The sequence below is a fragment of the Callithrix jacchus genome, chromosome 5, assembly GCF_049354715.1.
Source record: "Callithrix jacchus isolate 240 chromosome 5, calJac240_pri, whole genome shotgun sequence".
NCBI classification, from domain to species: Eukaryota; Metazoa; Chordata; class Mammalia; order Primates; family Cebidae; genus Callithrix; species Callithrix jacchus.
In genome coordinates, this window is record NC_133506.1 from 138,105,963 (window position 1) to 138,121,343 (window position 15,381).

The following is a 15,381-nucleotide window of genomic DNA, read 5'->3' on the forward strand; positions in this document are numbered from 1 at the left end:
GATCTCCTTAGCCAAGAGGGGCTCCCTGCAGTCAGTTGGGGTGCTTTGGATTTCATTTCATTTCTCAGAGGACAGGAAGACAGGCTCTAATATGGGGAATCCTGAGAACTGCTGGTGTCTGTTAAAAACACCTACAAGTTATTTTTCTTATGCCACACTCTTCCAGACATGTTCTTTCCATTTCTGATTTCGTAAAGTTCATAATTATCAGAAGAGTCCAATACTTCCATTATAGCCCTGTATCAGTGCTTTGCTTAGCTGAAATCATTTTCTTGGAGGAATAATTATTATTCTTTGTAAGGTGTAAGGGCCCAAATCAATGTACTTAGTAAAATTATCCACAGGAACGCACGTGAATGTCAAAAGGCCATCATTTAGCATCTCCCCTCGTGCTTCCGGGTCCATCACTCGTGGTTCCTCCCAGGCACGCCGCGCACGCGCGCTATCACCGCGCCGGGCCTACGTGACACGCCATGAAGCGGCCATGGCGACGGACGGGGGCTGTGCCCCCCAACCCCGCCCCGCCCTGTCCGGTCAGGAGCCGCGAGTAAGGCAAGTGTTAGACACAGGGCTGGCTGAGTGAGCTCGGCCGTGGCCTCCGCGAGCCCAGGGGTCTGCGGGCCCCGTGATCGCCGGACCACGCACACTGGAACGGCCTCGGCTTGGTCTCGGGACACTCCTCGCGTTCACCCACTACCTGGTGAACGCAGCTTAGCCGCCGCCGCAGGACCCGCGAGAAGCGGAAACCAGTGCAAGGACCCGGGCCGCGCGGCGCAGTGCGTGGATGAGGCTGCGCTCCGCCCCGCGCACTCCAATTGGCTCTGGGGCCTGGCCCGCCCCTTCCAGACACTATCATTGGCCTAGACGAACCCGGGGATTTGGGGGGGGGCACGCTGCCTCCTATTGGTCCAGGGGCGCGGCCTGTCCTCTCCCCGTGCTCTGATTGGCCGAGAGCTGCCGTTGGGGTGAGGACGCGCCGGGGGAGGACAACAAAGGGCCGCGGGCGGCTGGTAACGGTGTCCACCTCTCCCGGTGCTTTCCTCAGTCTGAGGCGCTCGGCCTGCCGCCCGCCGCCCGCCGCCCGCCGCCCGCCGCGCTCCAGATGAAGTGTGAGCACTGCACGCGCAAGGTGAGCGGCCGGGGAGGCTCGCGTCTGGTGCCTGTCCCGTGGGGCTCCGGGCGGCCGGGGTTGGCGGCCCGGGACGGCCACTGGCTCGCGCGGGGCTCTCCCAGGCGCCCCCGGCCTTGGCACCCCGGGCCCTCTCGGCGTGGAGGTGGCCGGCGCGGGGTCAGCTGCGTTCTTCAGGGTGGGCTCGGTTTTCTGGCGCGGAAACGAACGGAGGCCGAGCCTCGGGCCGCTCAGCACAGTCCGAGTGAACAGCGGTCGCGGCGGGAATTCATCGGAGCGTTTCGAGGGGTTTTTAGGCGTTTTCAAACCTGCCCCGCTGAGGGTCCCAGAGCGGCCGGGGCGGGGGCGGAAGCGGGTGGCGGCTGCTGACCGGCGCCTCCCGGCCGCGGCCAAGACCGCGCAGCGGACGCAGGGGGATTTTGTAGCCGTTGTGACCGAGACGGGCTCCTGGGGATGCCGCGCTGGGGCTTGCTCTTCTCTCCAGAACGCCGCGCGGGAGTCTCCCCAGCGCTACGCGCAGTGGTTCATCCCCCGTGGCGGCCGCGTCGCGTTCGCGCGTAGACCTGTGTCCAGGCAGGTTAACCTGTAGGGAAGGCTGGTGTTACCGCTGGTTTTTATTATCGCAAACAATAGAAGTGTGTGTCTGTCCTTAGTACCTGCGTTTTTGTTTCAGTAGAAAGGGTAAAAGGCCGGCGCGGTGGCTCCCCACTGTCATCCCAGCCCTTTGCGGGGCCGAGGCAGGCGGATCACCTGAAGTCAGGAGTTCGAGACCAGCCTGACCAACATAGTGAAACCTCGTCTCTACTAAAAATACAAAAAGCAGCCGGGCGTGGTGGTGCGCGCCTGTAATCCCAGCTACTCGGGAGGCTGAAGCAGGTGAATCGCTTGAACCCGGGAGGCGGAGGTTGCTGTGAGTCGAGATCTCGCCCCTGCAGTCCAGCCTGGATGAGAGTGAGACTCGGTCTCAAAATAAATAAACAAGAATTAAAACTAAAGAAAGGGTAAAAATACATGATGAGTAGGCCGGGCACGGTGACTCAAGCCTGTAATCCCAGCACTTTGGGAGGCCGAGGTGGGTGGATCACGAGGTCAAGATACTGAGACCATCCTGGTCAACATGCTGAAACCCCGTCTCTACTAAAAATAACAAAAAAATTAGCTGGGCATGGTGGCGCGTGCCTGTAATCCCAGCTACTCAGGAGGCTGAGGCAGGAGAATTGCCTGAACCCAGGAGGCGGAGGTTGCGGTGAGCCAAGATCGCGCCATTGCACTCCAGCCTGGGTAACAAGAGCCAAACTCCGTCTCAAAAAAACAAAGAAAAAGAAAGAAAGAAAAATAAATGATGAGCTTAATTGGTCAGACAGTGCACATTTTCTTTAATTCTTTTTTTTTTTTTTTGAGACAGTTTCCCTCTGTCATCCAGGCTGGAGTGCAGTAGCATGATCTTGGCTCACTGTAACCTCCACCTTCCTGGTTCAAGCGATTCTCTTGCCTCAGCCTCAGGAGTAGCTGGGAATACAAGCACATGCCACCACACCCGGCTAATTTTTTGTATTTTTAGTAGAGAGAAAGATTCACCATGTTAGCCAGGGTGGTTTCCATCTCCTGACCTGTTGATCCGCCCTCCTAGGCCTCCCAAAGCATTGGAATTATAGACGTGAGCCACCGCACCTGGCCAGAGTGTGCACTTTTTCTCAACAGAGACGAATTAAAAGTTCATTAATAATGTTTCTTTGCTTTTTTAAGGAATGTAGTAAGAAAACAAAAACTGATGACCAAGAGAATCTGTCAGCTGATGCACCGAGTTCAGCCCAGGAAAATGGAGAGGCAAGTAGATTTTTCAGTTTTGTGTCAGCCCAGGGTAACTTGTTCTTACTGTTTTTCTCTTTGGGGACTCACAACACCATGTACATCACTGCTTTAAAGAAGACTGAAGTATGGCTGGTGTGGTGGCTCATGCCTGTAATCCTAGCCCTTTCGGAGGCTGAGGTGGGTGGATCACTTGAGGTCAGGAATTCGAGACCAGTCTGGCCAACATGGTGAAACCCCATCTTTACTAAAAATACAAAAATGATCTGGGTATGGTGGTGCATGCCAGTAATCCCAGCTACTCAGGAGGCTGAGGCAGGAGAATTGTTTGAACCTGGGAGGCGGAGGTGGCAGTGAGCTGAGATCGCACCACCATACTTCAGCCTGGGCGACAGAGTGAGACTCTGTCTCAGAAAAAGAAAAAAAGACTGAAATAAAACTTTAAGAGACTAATAACTACATGTGTAAGACAGACGGTTGGTGGCACAAGGCCTGTCTTCTCAGAGCACACTATGCCAAAATACACTGCATTAGGAACAAAGAAAATGTGGTGTAACATTGAATTTCTTTTATTTTTTACCACCTTTTGAGACAGGGTCTCATTGTCACCCAGGCTGGAGTGCAGTGGCTCACTGTATGGCTCACTGCAGTCTCAACCTCCCAGGCTCATGTGATTCTCCTGCCTCAGCGTCCCTAGTAGTTGGGACTACAGGTATGCACCACCATGCCCAGCTAATTTTTTTTTATTTTTGGGCAGAGATGGAGTTCCACTGTGTTACCCAGGCTGATCTTGAACTGCTGGGCTCAAATGATCCTCCTGCCTCAGCCTCCTTAAGTGCTGGGATTATAGGCATGAGCTACTATACCCAGTCCCAGCTGATTTTTTTAAAATAGGAAACTGCATTTTATAAAATGGGTATTGAGATGGGTAATTAATAAAACAACTCAAATTTCATGATTCTGTAGTAGTCAATTTTTCTAATGGTTTCCTTTTTTTTTTTTTTTTTTTTTTTTTTTTTTGAGGTGGAGTCTTACTCTTGTTGCCCAGGCTGGAGTACAGTGGCATGATCTCACCTGACTACAACTTTCACCTCCCAGGTTAAAGCAGTTCTCCTGTGTCAGTCTCCCAAGTAGCTGGGATTACAGGCGCGAACCACCATGCCTGGGTAATTTTTTGTATTAATTAGCCTGACCAACATGGTGAAACCCTATCTCCACTAATTAATACAAAATTAGTAGAGATGGGGTTTCACCATGTTGGTCGGGCTGGTCTCAAACTCCTGACCTCAGGTGATTCACGCGCTTCAGCCTCCCAAAGTGCTGGGATTACAAGTGTTAGCCACTGCACCCAGCCTCTTTTCTATTCTAGCTCAGTTTTCATTTTTACATTCTCCTTAGCTAGTATTCATGGTTTCTCGTTATTGGATATGTACTCTGAGCCTGGCTCTCAAGAATGTGATTTTGCCGGGCATGGTGGCTCACGCCTATAATTCCAGCACTTTGGGTGGCTGAGGCGGGCGAATCACCTGAAATCAGGAGTTTGGGACCAGCCTGACCAACATAGATACACCCTGTCTTTATTAGAACTACAAAATTAGGCCGGGCACAGTGGCTCACACCTGTAATCCCAGCACTTTGGGAGGCCGAGGCAGGTGGATCACAAGGTCAGGAGTTTAAGACTAGCCTGGCCAAGATGGTAAAACCCTATCTCTACTAAAAATACAAAAAATTAGCCAGGCGTGGTGGCGAGCGCCTGCAATCCCAGCTACTTGAGAGGCTGAGGCAGAGAATTGCTTAAACCCAGGAGGCGGAGGTTGCAGTGAGCTGAGATTGCGCCACTCCAGCCTGGGCGACAGAGCAAGACTCTGTCTCAAGAAAAAAAAAAAAAAATTAGCCAGGCGTGGTGGCACATGCCTATAATCCCAGCTACTCGGGAGGCTGAGGCAGGAGAATTGCTTCAATCCAGTAGGTGGAGGTTGCGTTGAGCCAAGATCATGCCATTGCACTCCAGCCTGGGCAACAAGAATGAAACTCCGTCTCAAAAAAAATGTGATTTTACATGCAGTCTCATTTCATGCCCAGAAGCAGCGTTACACGGAAGTCCTGCCATTATCCCTGTTTTACTGAGTGAAGGGTATTGGGAGAGACTAAGTATTGGGAGAGACTAAGGTCACTCTACCCTTCAAAGAACTAGTACCAGTTTATTAATGGAGAGTTGGTAATATGACAGAAGCATATTTTCTCCTTAAATTTAGTAGTTTTGCTGTGTTTAATCTAACAGGTGTTCTTCTGGTTGCCCTGTGAGCTAGTGCTGTGCTGTGGGGGCTGTGGGGCTTAGGGAACAGCAGGGCTTGAGACAAGCACCCAAAGAGCTGGCCACAGGCAGAAGAGAGATAGGATGCCTTGGAGCCCTGGAGCCAGCTGGGGCCAGTGCGCCTGAGTGGCTGGACCCAGGGCCTCCCACACCTGCCCTTTGGTTGTGTCATCTTGGACAGATATCTAACCGCTGTGCGCTTCATATCCTTTTCAGAGGCATGGGGAGTAGGATTACTTCCCTCCCAGGACTGGTGGGGATGAGATAATGCATGTACACAGCCTGAGCGGGCGCCCTGCCCGATCAGTGGTAGACACAATTAGGGTGAGAGGGGTTGGGTTGGAGTTAATGGAGTGGACCCTAAAGGGTGGTCAGAATTCAGGGTGGGAATGTAGGGAAGGGCACTGGAACTCCAGGCAAGAGGAAGGTGTGGACAGACATGCTCTGGGGAGGAACAGTGGCTCCCCTTGGCCAGGTCATTGACAGTGCAGAGCTCTGGAGACTGTGTATGGGGATGATTCAGGTGTTTGTTTCAGAGCAGGTGATGGAGACAACTGACTTAAGCTGGGTGGAGTAGGGGAAGAATTGCAGGAAGCCACTTAGTGGCAGCTTTGAGAGTCTTGGTGAGGTGGTGGGCCTGGGCAAGTCTGCCACAGGGGTAGAGACAGGAGGAAATAGTGCAGGGAAGGGAGTGCAGTTTGAGCTCCACAGACAATGGGCCTTCTGTAGTGTGTGAGTCTGGGGTTGGGAGAGGAGAAAACATGGAAGTGCAGATGGCCGGGCTGCCCTGGGCAGAGTGAGGCCAGTGGGCCTGATAAAAGGGAGCAGGCTTCTGCAGAATGCACCAGTATGGAAGGCAGGAGGAGTAAGAAGAAAGAATGTGAGGAGTGAGGTGGGAATCAGACCTGGACCATGAAAACTTACCTGGAAGGACTGGGGTATACCCAGCATGTCTGGTGGCAAGGCAGGGAGGATGCACTGATGGGTGGGGGGTACAGTTTGGTCATGGGCACCTTGATGGGGATGGGCTGTGGAGGCAGAATTCGTGCAGCTACAGGCACCAGACTCTTGGAGTGGAGCAATTGCTTTGACCCACTTGGACCTTGTTAGAAGCACAAACTGTTGAGCCTCATGCGGAGCTCCTGAGTGTCCATCTGCATCAGAGTAAGATCTCAGGGTGAGTAGGCTTCACAGGGACATGGGGTCATGCGTAGGCAGGAGGCAAAGGTGACACCTGAGCTGCCATTCATAGTGTGCTATGGAAGGAAGGGGCACATCCACAGCTGTCTCCTATCAAAGTTTTAAAGAAAAACAAATGCATGGACTACCTGAGGAGTTTTTGTAATTTATTGGCATTACTCCAGTAAGCTTCAGAGTATCCATATGTGCATTCACCAGTTACTTGTGGAGCACTTTCTGTGTACAGTACCTTTTGGAGATGCAGGGGAACAAGAAAACAAGACAGTGTTCGAAGAACTCTCATGAGCTTACATGGTAGCAAGGAGGGACAGACAGCTGCTAGCAGTCAGCTGTATGAAAACAGATGGGTGGGGAGGGAAGAGAAGGGTGAGGGGGTGGCGCTGTCTTTGCTGAAGGCCCCCAGGGTTGGCCTGGGCTCTCATGGAGCGCTTCATACTGAGGGATGGCGAGAGCATGGGGCCAGTGGGTTGGACGTGTGCAGCCCAAGGGGGCTGTGATGGGACCCAGGCAGACGGGCCTCTGGCCATGCTCAGGCCCTCTGTGTGAGGGGCAGCTGTTTGAGCAGAGGTGTGGTTTATGTTTTAGCAGATGTCGCGGGGCACAGGGACCAGTCAGGAAGGAGAGGGTAGAGGGCATCAAAGAGTGACTCTGCATCCAGGTGAGGATGAGTATCTTGTTACGTGTCCAAGTGCAAACCCAGAGCCAGCACTGAGTTCTATAAATTCTGAGCCTCAAGGGAGAGGCCAGGGCTGTGGGCAGCCTCAGGGAGCTGTTGGACGGTAAGCTAGCGGAGTGGTCAGAGGCTGGATCACAGGCACCGAAGAGGAAGGGGTTTAGGAGGAGGGAAGGGCCAGTGGGGTCAGCTTCCAGAACACTGAAGTGTCATTTACTTCCTACCTCATGACAGTGCTAGGGCTGGGTTCCACCCTTGTCATCTGCATGGCTCCCTAGTATCATCATGAGCTGGGCCCTGTGCCCCTCCACCATCTTGAGTTGCTCAGGGGCAGAGACTGTCCTGCTTCCAGCCCCTTGATAACCAGTCCTGGCCCTTGGTATTGTCTCCAGTGTTTACCCTCTCTAAAGAAGCACATTCAAGAGCATTTGTTGAATAATCACACAAAAACGTCTTTTTTTCATAGAAGGGAGAATTCCACAAGTTGGCTGATGCCAAGATATTTTTGAGTGACTGCCTGGCATGTGACAGCTGTGTGACTGCAGAGGAAGGAGTCCAACTTTCCCAGCAAAATGCCAAGGACTTCTTCCGTGTTCTAAACCTTAATAAGGTAAGGCATTCAGGGCATTTGCTGATGCTTGGGAGCTGACCTGAGGAGGTCAAGATGAGGCCTTGCTTCCTGCACAGAAGCCTCTGTGGGGACATCGGATGTACATCTCAGCCTTTTCCCTGTGTTGCTAACGTCTCTCTTTGACCTTTTTCCAAACCTTTCCATCAATCAGTGTCATGCTCCCTCTTTTTTTTTTTTTTTTTTTCCTTTTTTTTTGAGACGGAGTTTTACTCTTGTTGCCCAGGCTGGAGTATAATGGTGCGATCTCCACTAACCGCAACCTCCGCCTCCTAGGTTCAAGTGATTCTCCTGCCTCAGACTCCTGAGTAGCTGGGATTACAGGCATAAGCCACCACGCCCAGCTAATTTTGTATTTTTGGTAGAGACGAGGTTTCTCCTTGTTGGTCAGGCTGGTCTTGAACTCCTGACCTCAGGTGATACACCCACCTTGGCCTCCCAAATATTGGGATTATAGGCTTGCTTGATCCACTGCACCCGGCCTTCATGCTCCCTTAACGATGCTCAGGCAGTGGCGAGGGGACCAGCACTACCCCTCAGGCTCCTGTGGCTTAAGTGGGGCCTCTGCCTGTTGAGGTCAGGTAACACAGGTGATGGAGATCATGCAAGCAGCACAGAGCTGGAGTTCATGCCGTTCTGCCTCTGCAGCATGTTTTTGGAGACAGGAGTTATGTTTTAATAGACCTATCAGCTTGAGACAAGGCAGAGACACTCCAAGGAAGTATGAATTCCCACAACTCCTTCCTAGCTCATCCCAACAGACCTCCTATACAGAACTAGAGGTACCTCTTGTCATTCCATGAGACAGGTTGTATTAGTCCATTCTCACACTGCTATGAAGAAGTACGTGGCACTGGGTAATTTATAAAGCAGAGAGATTTAATTGACTCCCAGTTCCACAGGCTCCACAGGAAACATGGTTGGGGAGGCCTCAGGAAACTTAACAATCATGGCAGAAGGGGAAGGGGAAGCATGCATATCTTCACGTGGCAGCAGGAGAGAGCAAGTGAAGGGGGAGGTACTGCACACTTGCAAACAACCAGATCTCATAAGGACTCCCTCGCTATCACGAGAAGAGCAAGGGGGAAATATGACCCAGTCACCTCCCGCCCGGCCTTCAGTTACACATGTAATTTGGATGGGGACGCAGAGCTAAACCATATCACAGGTGAAAAAGAAAGAACGAGACAAAAGCAGATGAGGCTGAAAAGCACATCTTGCTTTACATGCTGTCACCTCCCAGGAAGCATTAGCATCCTACTTTGCCCAGGGAGTATGGGCCCATTCACAGTAGGTAGTATGCTACAGCAAGGTGGGGGCCTTGAGAAACGCTGACTGGTGCAAGTGTCGTGGAAGAATGGACAGCCAAGTAGCCTTCTCAGCATCTACCACTCACCCTCATAGCATCTTCTGGACGAATCATCCAGCATCAGTTAGATTACAGTTTTTTTTTTTTTTTTGAGATGTAGTCTTACTCTGTCACCAGGCTGGAGTGCAATGGTACAATCTCGGCTCACTGTAACCTTCACCTCTGGATTCAAGCAATTCTCCTGCCTTAGCCTCCCAAGCAGCTGGGACTACGAGGCACGGCCTCCATGCCCAGCTAATTTTTGTATTTTTACTAGAGACAGGGTTTCACTTATATTGGCCAGGCTGGTCTCAATCTCTTGACCTCATGTAGATCACAATTTTTTCTTTTTTTTTTTAAATTTTTTAATTTTGTTTGTTTTTTGAGACGGAGTCTTGCTCTATTGCCAGGCTGGAGTGCAATGCTATGATCTTGGCTCACTGCAACCTCCACCTCCCAGGTTCAAATGATTCTTCTGCCTCAGACCCACAAGTAGCTGGGACTACAGGCATGTGCCACCATGCCCAGCTAATTTTTGTATTTTTAGTAAAGATGAGGTTTCACCATGTTGGCCAGCCTGGTCTCAATCTCTTGACCTCATGATCCACCTGTCTTGGCCTCCCAAAGTGCTGGGATTACAAGCGTGAGCCACCATGCCCAGCCTTATTTTTCTTTTTGTGACAGGGTCTCACCCAGGCTGGAGTGCAGTGACGCCATTTTGACTCAATGGGAGGGCTCAGGTGATCCTCTAGAGGCTCCTATAGCCTCCAGAGCAGCTGGGACTACAGATGTATGCCACCACAACTGCCTAATTTTTGTGTTGTTTGTAGAGAAGGGGTTTTGCCATGTTGCCCAGGCTGGTCTTGAACTCCTGTGCTCAAGCAATCCTGCCTCAGCCTCCCAAAGTGTTAGGATTACAGGCATGTAATCCTCATGACACTTGTAATCTTAGAATCACAATTACAGATAGAAGCATGTCCTTTGGGGGCCGGGCGCAGTGGCTCACGCCTATAATCCCAGCACTTTGGGAGGCCGAGGCGGGTGGATCACGAGGTCAAGAGATCGAGACCATCGTGGTCAACATAGTGAAACCCCATCTCGACTAAAAATACAAAAACTTAGCTGGGCATGGTGGTGCACGCCTGTAGTCCCAGCTACTTGGGAGGCTGAGGCGGGAGAATTGCTTGAACCCAGGAGGTGGAGGTTGCGGTGAACTGAGATTGAGCCATTGCACTCCAGCCTGGATAACAAGCAAAACTCCATCTCAAAAAAAAAAAAAAAAGAAATGTGTCCTTTGGGTTGTCGGCATTAGTCCTGTCTGAGTGTACTCTTAACTTACATGCAGTTGCATGGGAGCTCCATTAGCAAACAGCGGGCTGCCTGGTTAGGATGGTCTCAACCAGGAGATGCCCTCAGCCATCAGCCAGGTTAACCATGCACACCCATCCCCACCTGTTCACCCTTGGTCTTTCAGAGAACAGAATGGCTTCAGCCATTTTGTTATGTTGAACAGACTTACTCAATTATGATACAGCTTTGCAGACTACTAGAGACTTAATTCTGTGGTATCAACGGTTTTTGTCAAACACTCTTGAAAGTGTCTGTGTCACTTTGTACTCCTCTTAGTGATATGGGCAAATAGCTACGTGCAGCCATTCTGGTCACATTCAATATCAAATTCAGTTTTTTCCAATCCACCCACCTTGGCCTCCAAAGTGCTAGGATTATAGGCATTAGCTACCACGTCCGGCCAGATACATTCTTTTCTATTTGAAAAAGTCCAATTATTCCAGCATCTTCTGTTCTCTCCCCATTTACCTGAAATATCTCACCTCTCTATTACGTTGATAGATGTGCATCCAATTTTTTTCCTTTTTTTTGGCCTTCACCCTGTGTTGGCCAGGCTAGTCTTGAATTCCTGGCCTCAAATGATCCATCCACCTTGGCCTCCCGAAGTGCTGGGATTATAGGCATAAGCCGTGCACGTGTGTGTGTGTGTCTCCCTCCCTCCCTCTCTCCCTCTTATTACTTCCACCCCTTCTTCCTGCTGCATGTCTATTTCTTGACTTTTTTCTTCTCTTTTTGTTTTTTGTTTTTTGAGATGGATTCTCACACTGTCACCCAGGCTTGAATGCAGTGGGGCAATCTTGGCTCCCTGTAGCTTCCCCTTCACAGGTTCAAGCAAGTCTCCTACCTCAGTGTCCTGAGTAGCTAGAATTACAGGCACGCACCACCACATCCAGCTAGTTTTTGTATTTTTAGTAGACACGGTTTCTCCATGTTAGCCAGGCTTGTCTTGAGCTTCTGACCTCAGGCAATCCGCTCACCTCGGCCTCCCAAAGTGGCAGGATTATAGGTGTGAACCACTGCGCCTTGACTTTTTTTTTTTTTTAAGATGGAGTTTTGCGCTTGTTGCCCAGGCTGGAGTGTAATGGCACAATCTCGACTCACTGTAACCTCTGCCTTCCAGGTTCAAGCTGGGATTACAGGCGTGCGCTACCATGTCTGGCTAATTTTTTTGTATTTTTAGTAAAGACAGAGTTTCTTCATGTTGGTCAGGCTAGTCTTGAACGCTTGACATCAGGTGATCTACCTGCTTCGGCCTCCCAAAGTGCTGGGATTACAGGTGTGAGCGACTGTGCCCAGCCAACTCTTTTTATCTTAATCTGTCTTCTACTGTGCTGCCAATGTCTAGTTTTGGTTTAAGGACTTTTTTTTTTTTTGAGACGGAGTTTTGCTCTTTTTGCTTAGGCCAGAGTGCAATGGCGTGATCTTGGCTCACCACAGCTTCTTCCTCCTGGGTTCAAGTGATTCTCCTGCCTCGGCCTCCTGAGTAGCTGGGCTTACAGGCATGCACCACCACGCCCAGCTAATTTTTTGTATTTTTAGTAGAAACGAGGTTTCTCCATGTTGGTCAGGCCGGGCTCAAACTCCTGACCTCAGGTGATCTGCCTGTCTTGGCCTCCCAAAGTGCTGGGATTAGAGGCATGAGCCACTGACACCTGGTCCTATGCAGTATTTTTGTTTTTTTTTTTAGAACAGTTTGTATGAGGCTTACTCACAAAATGTCTTGGACCTGATGACTTTTTTTCTTTGAGACAGCGTCTCGCTCTGTCGCCCAGGCTGGAGTGCAGTGGCACAATCTCGGCTCACTGCAACCTCCACCTTACAGGTTCAAGTGATTTTTTTGCCTCAGCCTTTCTAGTTGGAATTGCAGGCACGTGCCAGGACACCTAGCTGATTTTTATATTTTTAGTAGAGATGGGGTTTCACCATGTTGGCCAGGCTGGTCTCTTAATTCCTGACCTCAGATGATCCACCCACCTTGGCCTCCCAAAATTCTGGGATTACAGGCATGAGCCACCTCATCTAGCCTAACATTGTTCTTAAAATTGACAGAGTCTCGGCCAGGAGCAGTGGCTCATGCCTATAATCCCAGAGGCCAAGGTGGGCCGATCACGAGGTCAGGAGATTGAGACCATCCTGGCAAACATAATGAAACTCCATCTCTACTCAAAATACAAAAAATTACCTGGGCATGGTGGCATGTGCCTGTAATCCCGCCTACTTGGGAGGCTGAGGCAGAAAAAACACTTGAACTGGGGAGGTGGAGGTTGCAGTGAGCCAAGATTGCACCACCGCATTCCAGCCTGGGTGATGGAACAAGACTCTGTCTCAAAAAAAAAAAATTGGCAAAGTCTCTTCGATCTGTAATTATCTCTTTTAAGACAGAGTATCCTCTGTCACCCAGGCTAGAGCACAGTAACTATTCCTAAGTGTGATTATAGTGCTCTGCAGTCTCAAACTCCTGGCCTCAAGCAATCCTCCTGCCTCAGCCTCCTGCATTGCTGGAACTGTAGGCATGCACCACCATATCCAGTTCATGTTTCATTTTCTAAATTCTGAATTTTAAAAAATTATTTACCAGAAGCCCAAACCTTACCATAATCCTGATTTTTTTTCTCCTTTTTCCTTAATATGTTTGCCAATGTTTATCTGGTTTATTAGTCTTTGCATAGACCATCTATTACATTGTTTGTTCTGAATTTCTCATTAAGATGTGTAACTTTTACCCCTTGCGTAATGAGCAGATATCTGACATTCTCTATTTCTTCTAGAAATGTGATACCTCAAAGCATAAAGTGCTGGTAGTGTCTGTGTGTCCTCAGTCTTTGCCTTATTTTGCTGCTAAATTCAACCTCAGTGTAACTGAGGCATCCAGAAGACTCTGTGGTTTCCTCAAAAGTCTTGGTGAGTCATCTTTTCATAAATTGGGAGTTTATAACTTGAGTTAATAAGCGCCCTTTTTAATCTCTAAAGTTCAGTTTTCAAAGGTGCAGGGTAGATAAGCAGCTTCCACAAGAGTCTCTTGGAAGGTAAAAAGACCTTGTCTCCTGCGTCAAACCCAGCCTCTGATCAATGGTAGATGAGTGTCACTTTTCTCCTTTGCTGTGCAGATGGGTGTTTTGTTACACAGTGGGAGCTGACCCCTGTGGGAGCCAAAAGTGACCACTTTCTGACAGCACAAACAGGGACACTGGGAGATCCCGCACTGCCCCAGCAACCTCCAAGTCACCCCTTACCCCAAGAGGGGGTGTATTTGATAAACAGTCACTTCTGAAATAATTAATGTCTGGTTTCCCAAGAAGCTCTCTGAAGAGCAGAGCAGAAAAGGAATGGGCTTGTGTTCTTACCTTGAGGAATGAAAGGTAGAAATTTAAGAATACAATCAAAGAACTCAGACCTTAATACTGCCTGAAATGTTGATGGATCATGCTTCTGTGTCTTTTGCTTTGGTCAAACTGGAATTTCTTCCCTCCATTTGCTCTTTAGTGGGGCCCTTACACCCTTAAGCATCCTCACAGCAGGATGGTCAATGTGCAAGTTCAGAAAAGGAAAACTTGAGTGAGTTGCCAAATGAGAGTTTTTATTTTTATTTTTTTTTTTTTTTGAGACAGAGTTTCGCTCTTGTTACCCAGGCTGGAGTGCAGTGGCTCGATCTTGGCTCACCGCAACATCCGCCTCCTGGGTTCAGGCAATTCTCCTGCCTCAGCCTCCTGGGCAGCTGGGATTACAGACACGCACCACCATGCCCAGCTAATTTTTTGTGTTTTTAGTAGAGACGGGTTTCACCATGTTGACCAGGATGGTCTCGATCTCTTGACCTCGTGATTCACCCGCCTCAGCCTCCCAAAGTGCTGGGATTACAGGCTTGAGCCACCGCGCCCGGCCAGTTTTTATTATTCTTTTTTTTTTTTTTTTTTTTTTTTTTTTCCTCAAAAGAGAAAAAAAAACAGGAGAGAGAAATAAAGATTTTGCTTTCTGTCACACATTCTTGTGCTTACTCTTTAAATCACTCTCTTCTGGGCAGATTTTTTTTTTTTTTTTTAAAGTATCTACAAGCTCACTTTTTTTTTTTTAGAGGGAAAAAGAGAGAAAGAAGGGGAAAAAAAGAAAAAGAGGGAAAAAGGAATATTACTTCATTCCTAAAATGGGTTTCAATAATGGCCGATCAATATTTTGAGTGTTTAAAGTGGTTAATGCATATTTTATGTGTTTAAAATGGAGACCTCTATTGTGTTTATTTGTTCTGGCTCTGAGTTCAAGTCCTGGATATCATTATCAATTTGTTGTCTCGTTGAATCTAAATCTCATTATGTGTCTTATGTATCTGGGTCTTAAGATCTCTTATTGTTACATTAATCCTTTTACCCTTGCATCCTTGTAGCTTTGAAATCTATTTTATTAAGTGTGAGAATTGCAACTCCTGCTTTTTATTTATTTATTTTTGCTCTCCATTTGGTTGGTGAGTTTTTTTCCATCCCCTTGTTTTGAGTCTTTGTATATCTTTAGATATATCGTTAGATTTTGTGGATAATGTATATTTTGTGTGTTTAAAATGGAGAGCTCTGTTGAGTTTATTTGTTCTGGATCTTAGTTCCAGTCCCAGATACCGTTATCAATTTTCTGTCTTGTTGAATCTAAATCTCATTATGGGTCTTATGTATCTGGGTGTTAAGATCTCTTATTATTACATTAATCCTTTTACCCTTGTATCCTTGTAGCTTTGAAATCTATTTTGTCAAATGTGAAAATTGCAACTCCTGCTTTTTATTTATTTATTTTTGCTCTCCATTTGGTTGGTACGTTTTTTTTTTCCAACCCTTTATTTTGAGTCTATGTATATCTTTGGATATACCGTTAGATTTTGTCTGTATCTTTTGATTGGGAGATTTGGTTGATTTAAATTTAGGGTTGCTGCCATTTGATATTAACTGGC

At 48.6% G+C, this 15,381-nt stretch overlaps 1 protein-coding gene across 1 annotated transcript in view; it reads left to right on the top strand.

The window, feature by feature from the left end:
• Window positions 1-988: 988 nt before the first annotated feature.
• Window positions 989-15,381, top strand: part of NARF (nuclear prelamin A recognition factor) — a 29,835-nt gene continuing 15,442 nt past the window's right edge. Inside the window, exons 1-4 of the mRNA XM_035302240.3 lie at window positions 989-1,129; window positions 2,876-2,956; window positions 7,592-7,735; window positions 13,220-13,352. Of these exons, the coding sequence (XP_035158131.1) occupies window positions 1,103-1,129; window positions 2,876-2,956; window positions 7,592-7,735; window positions 13,220-13,352 (385 nt within the window). The 5' untranslated portion in view covers window positions 989-1,102. The remainder of the gene's footprint in view (window positions 1,130-2,875; window positions 2,957-7,591; window positions 7,736-13,219; window positions 13,353-15,381) is intronic.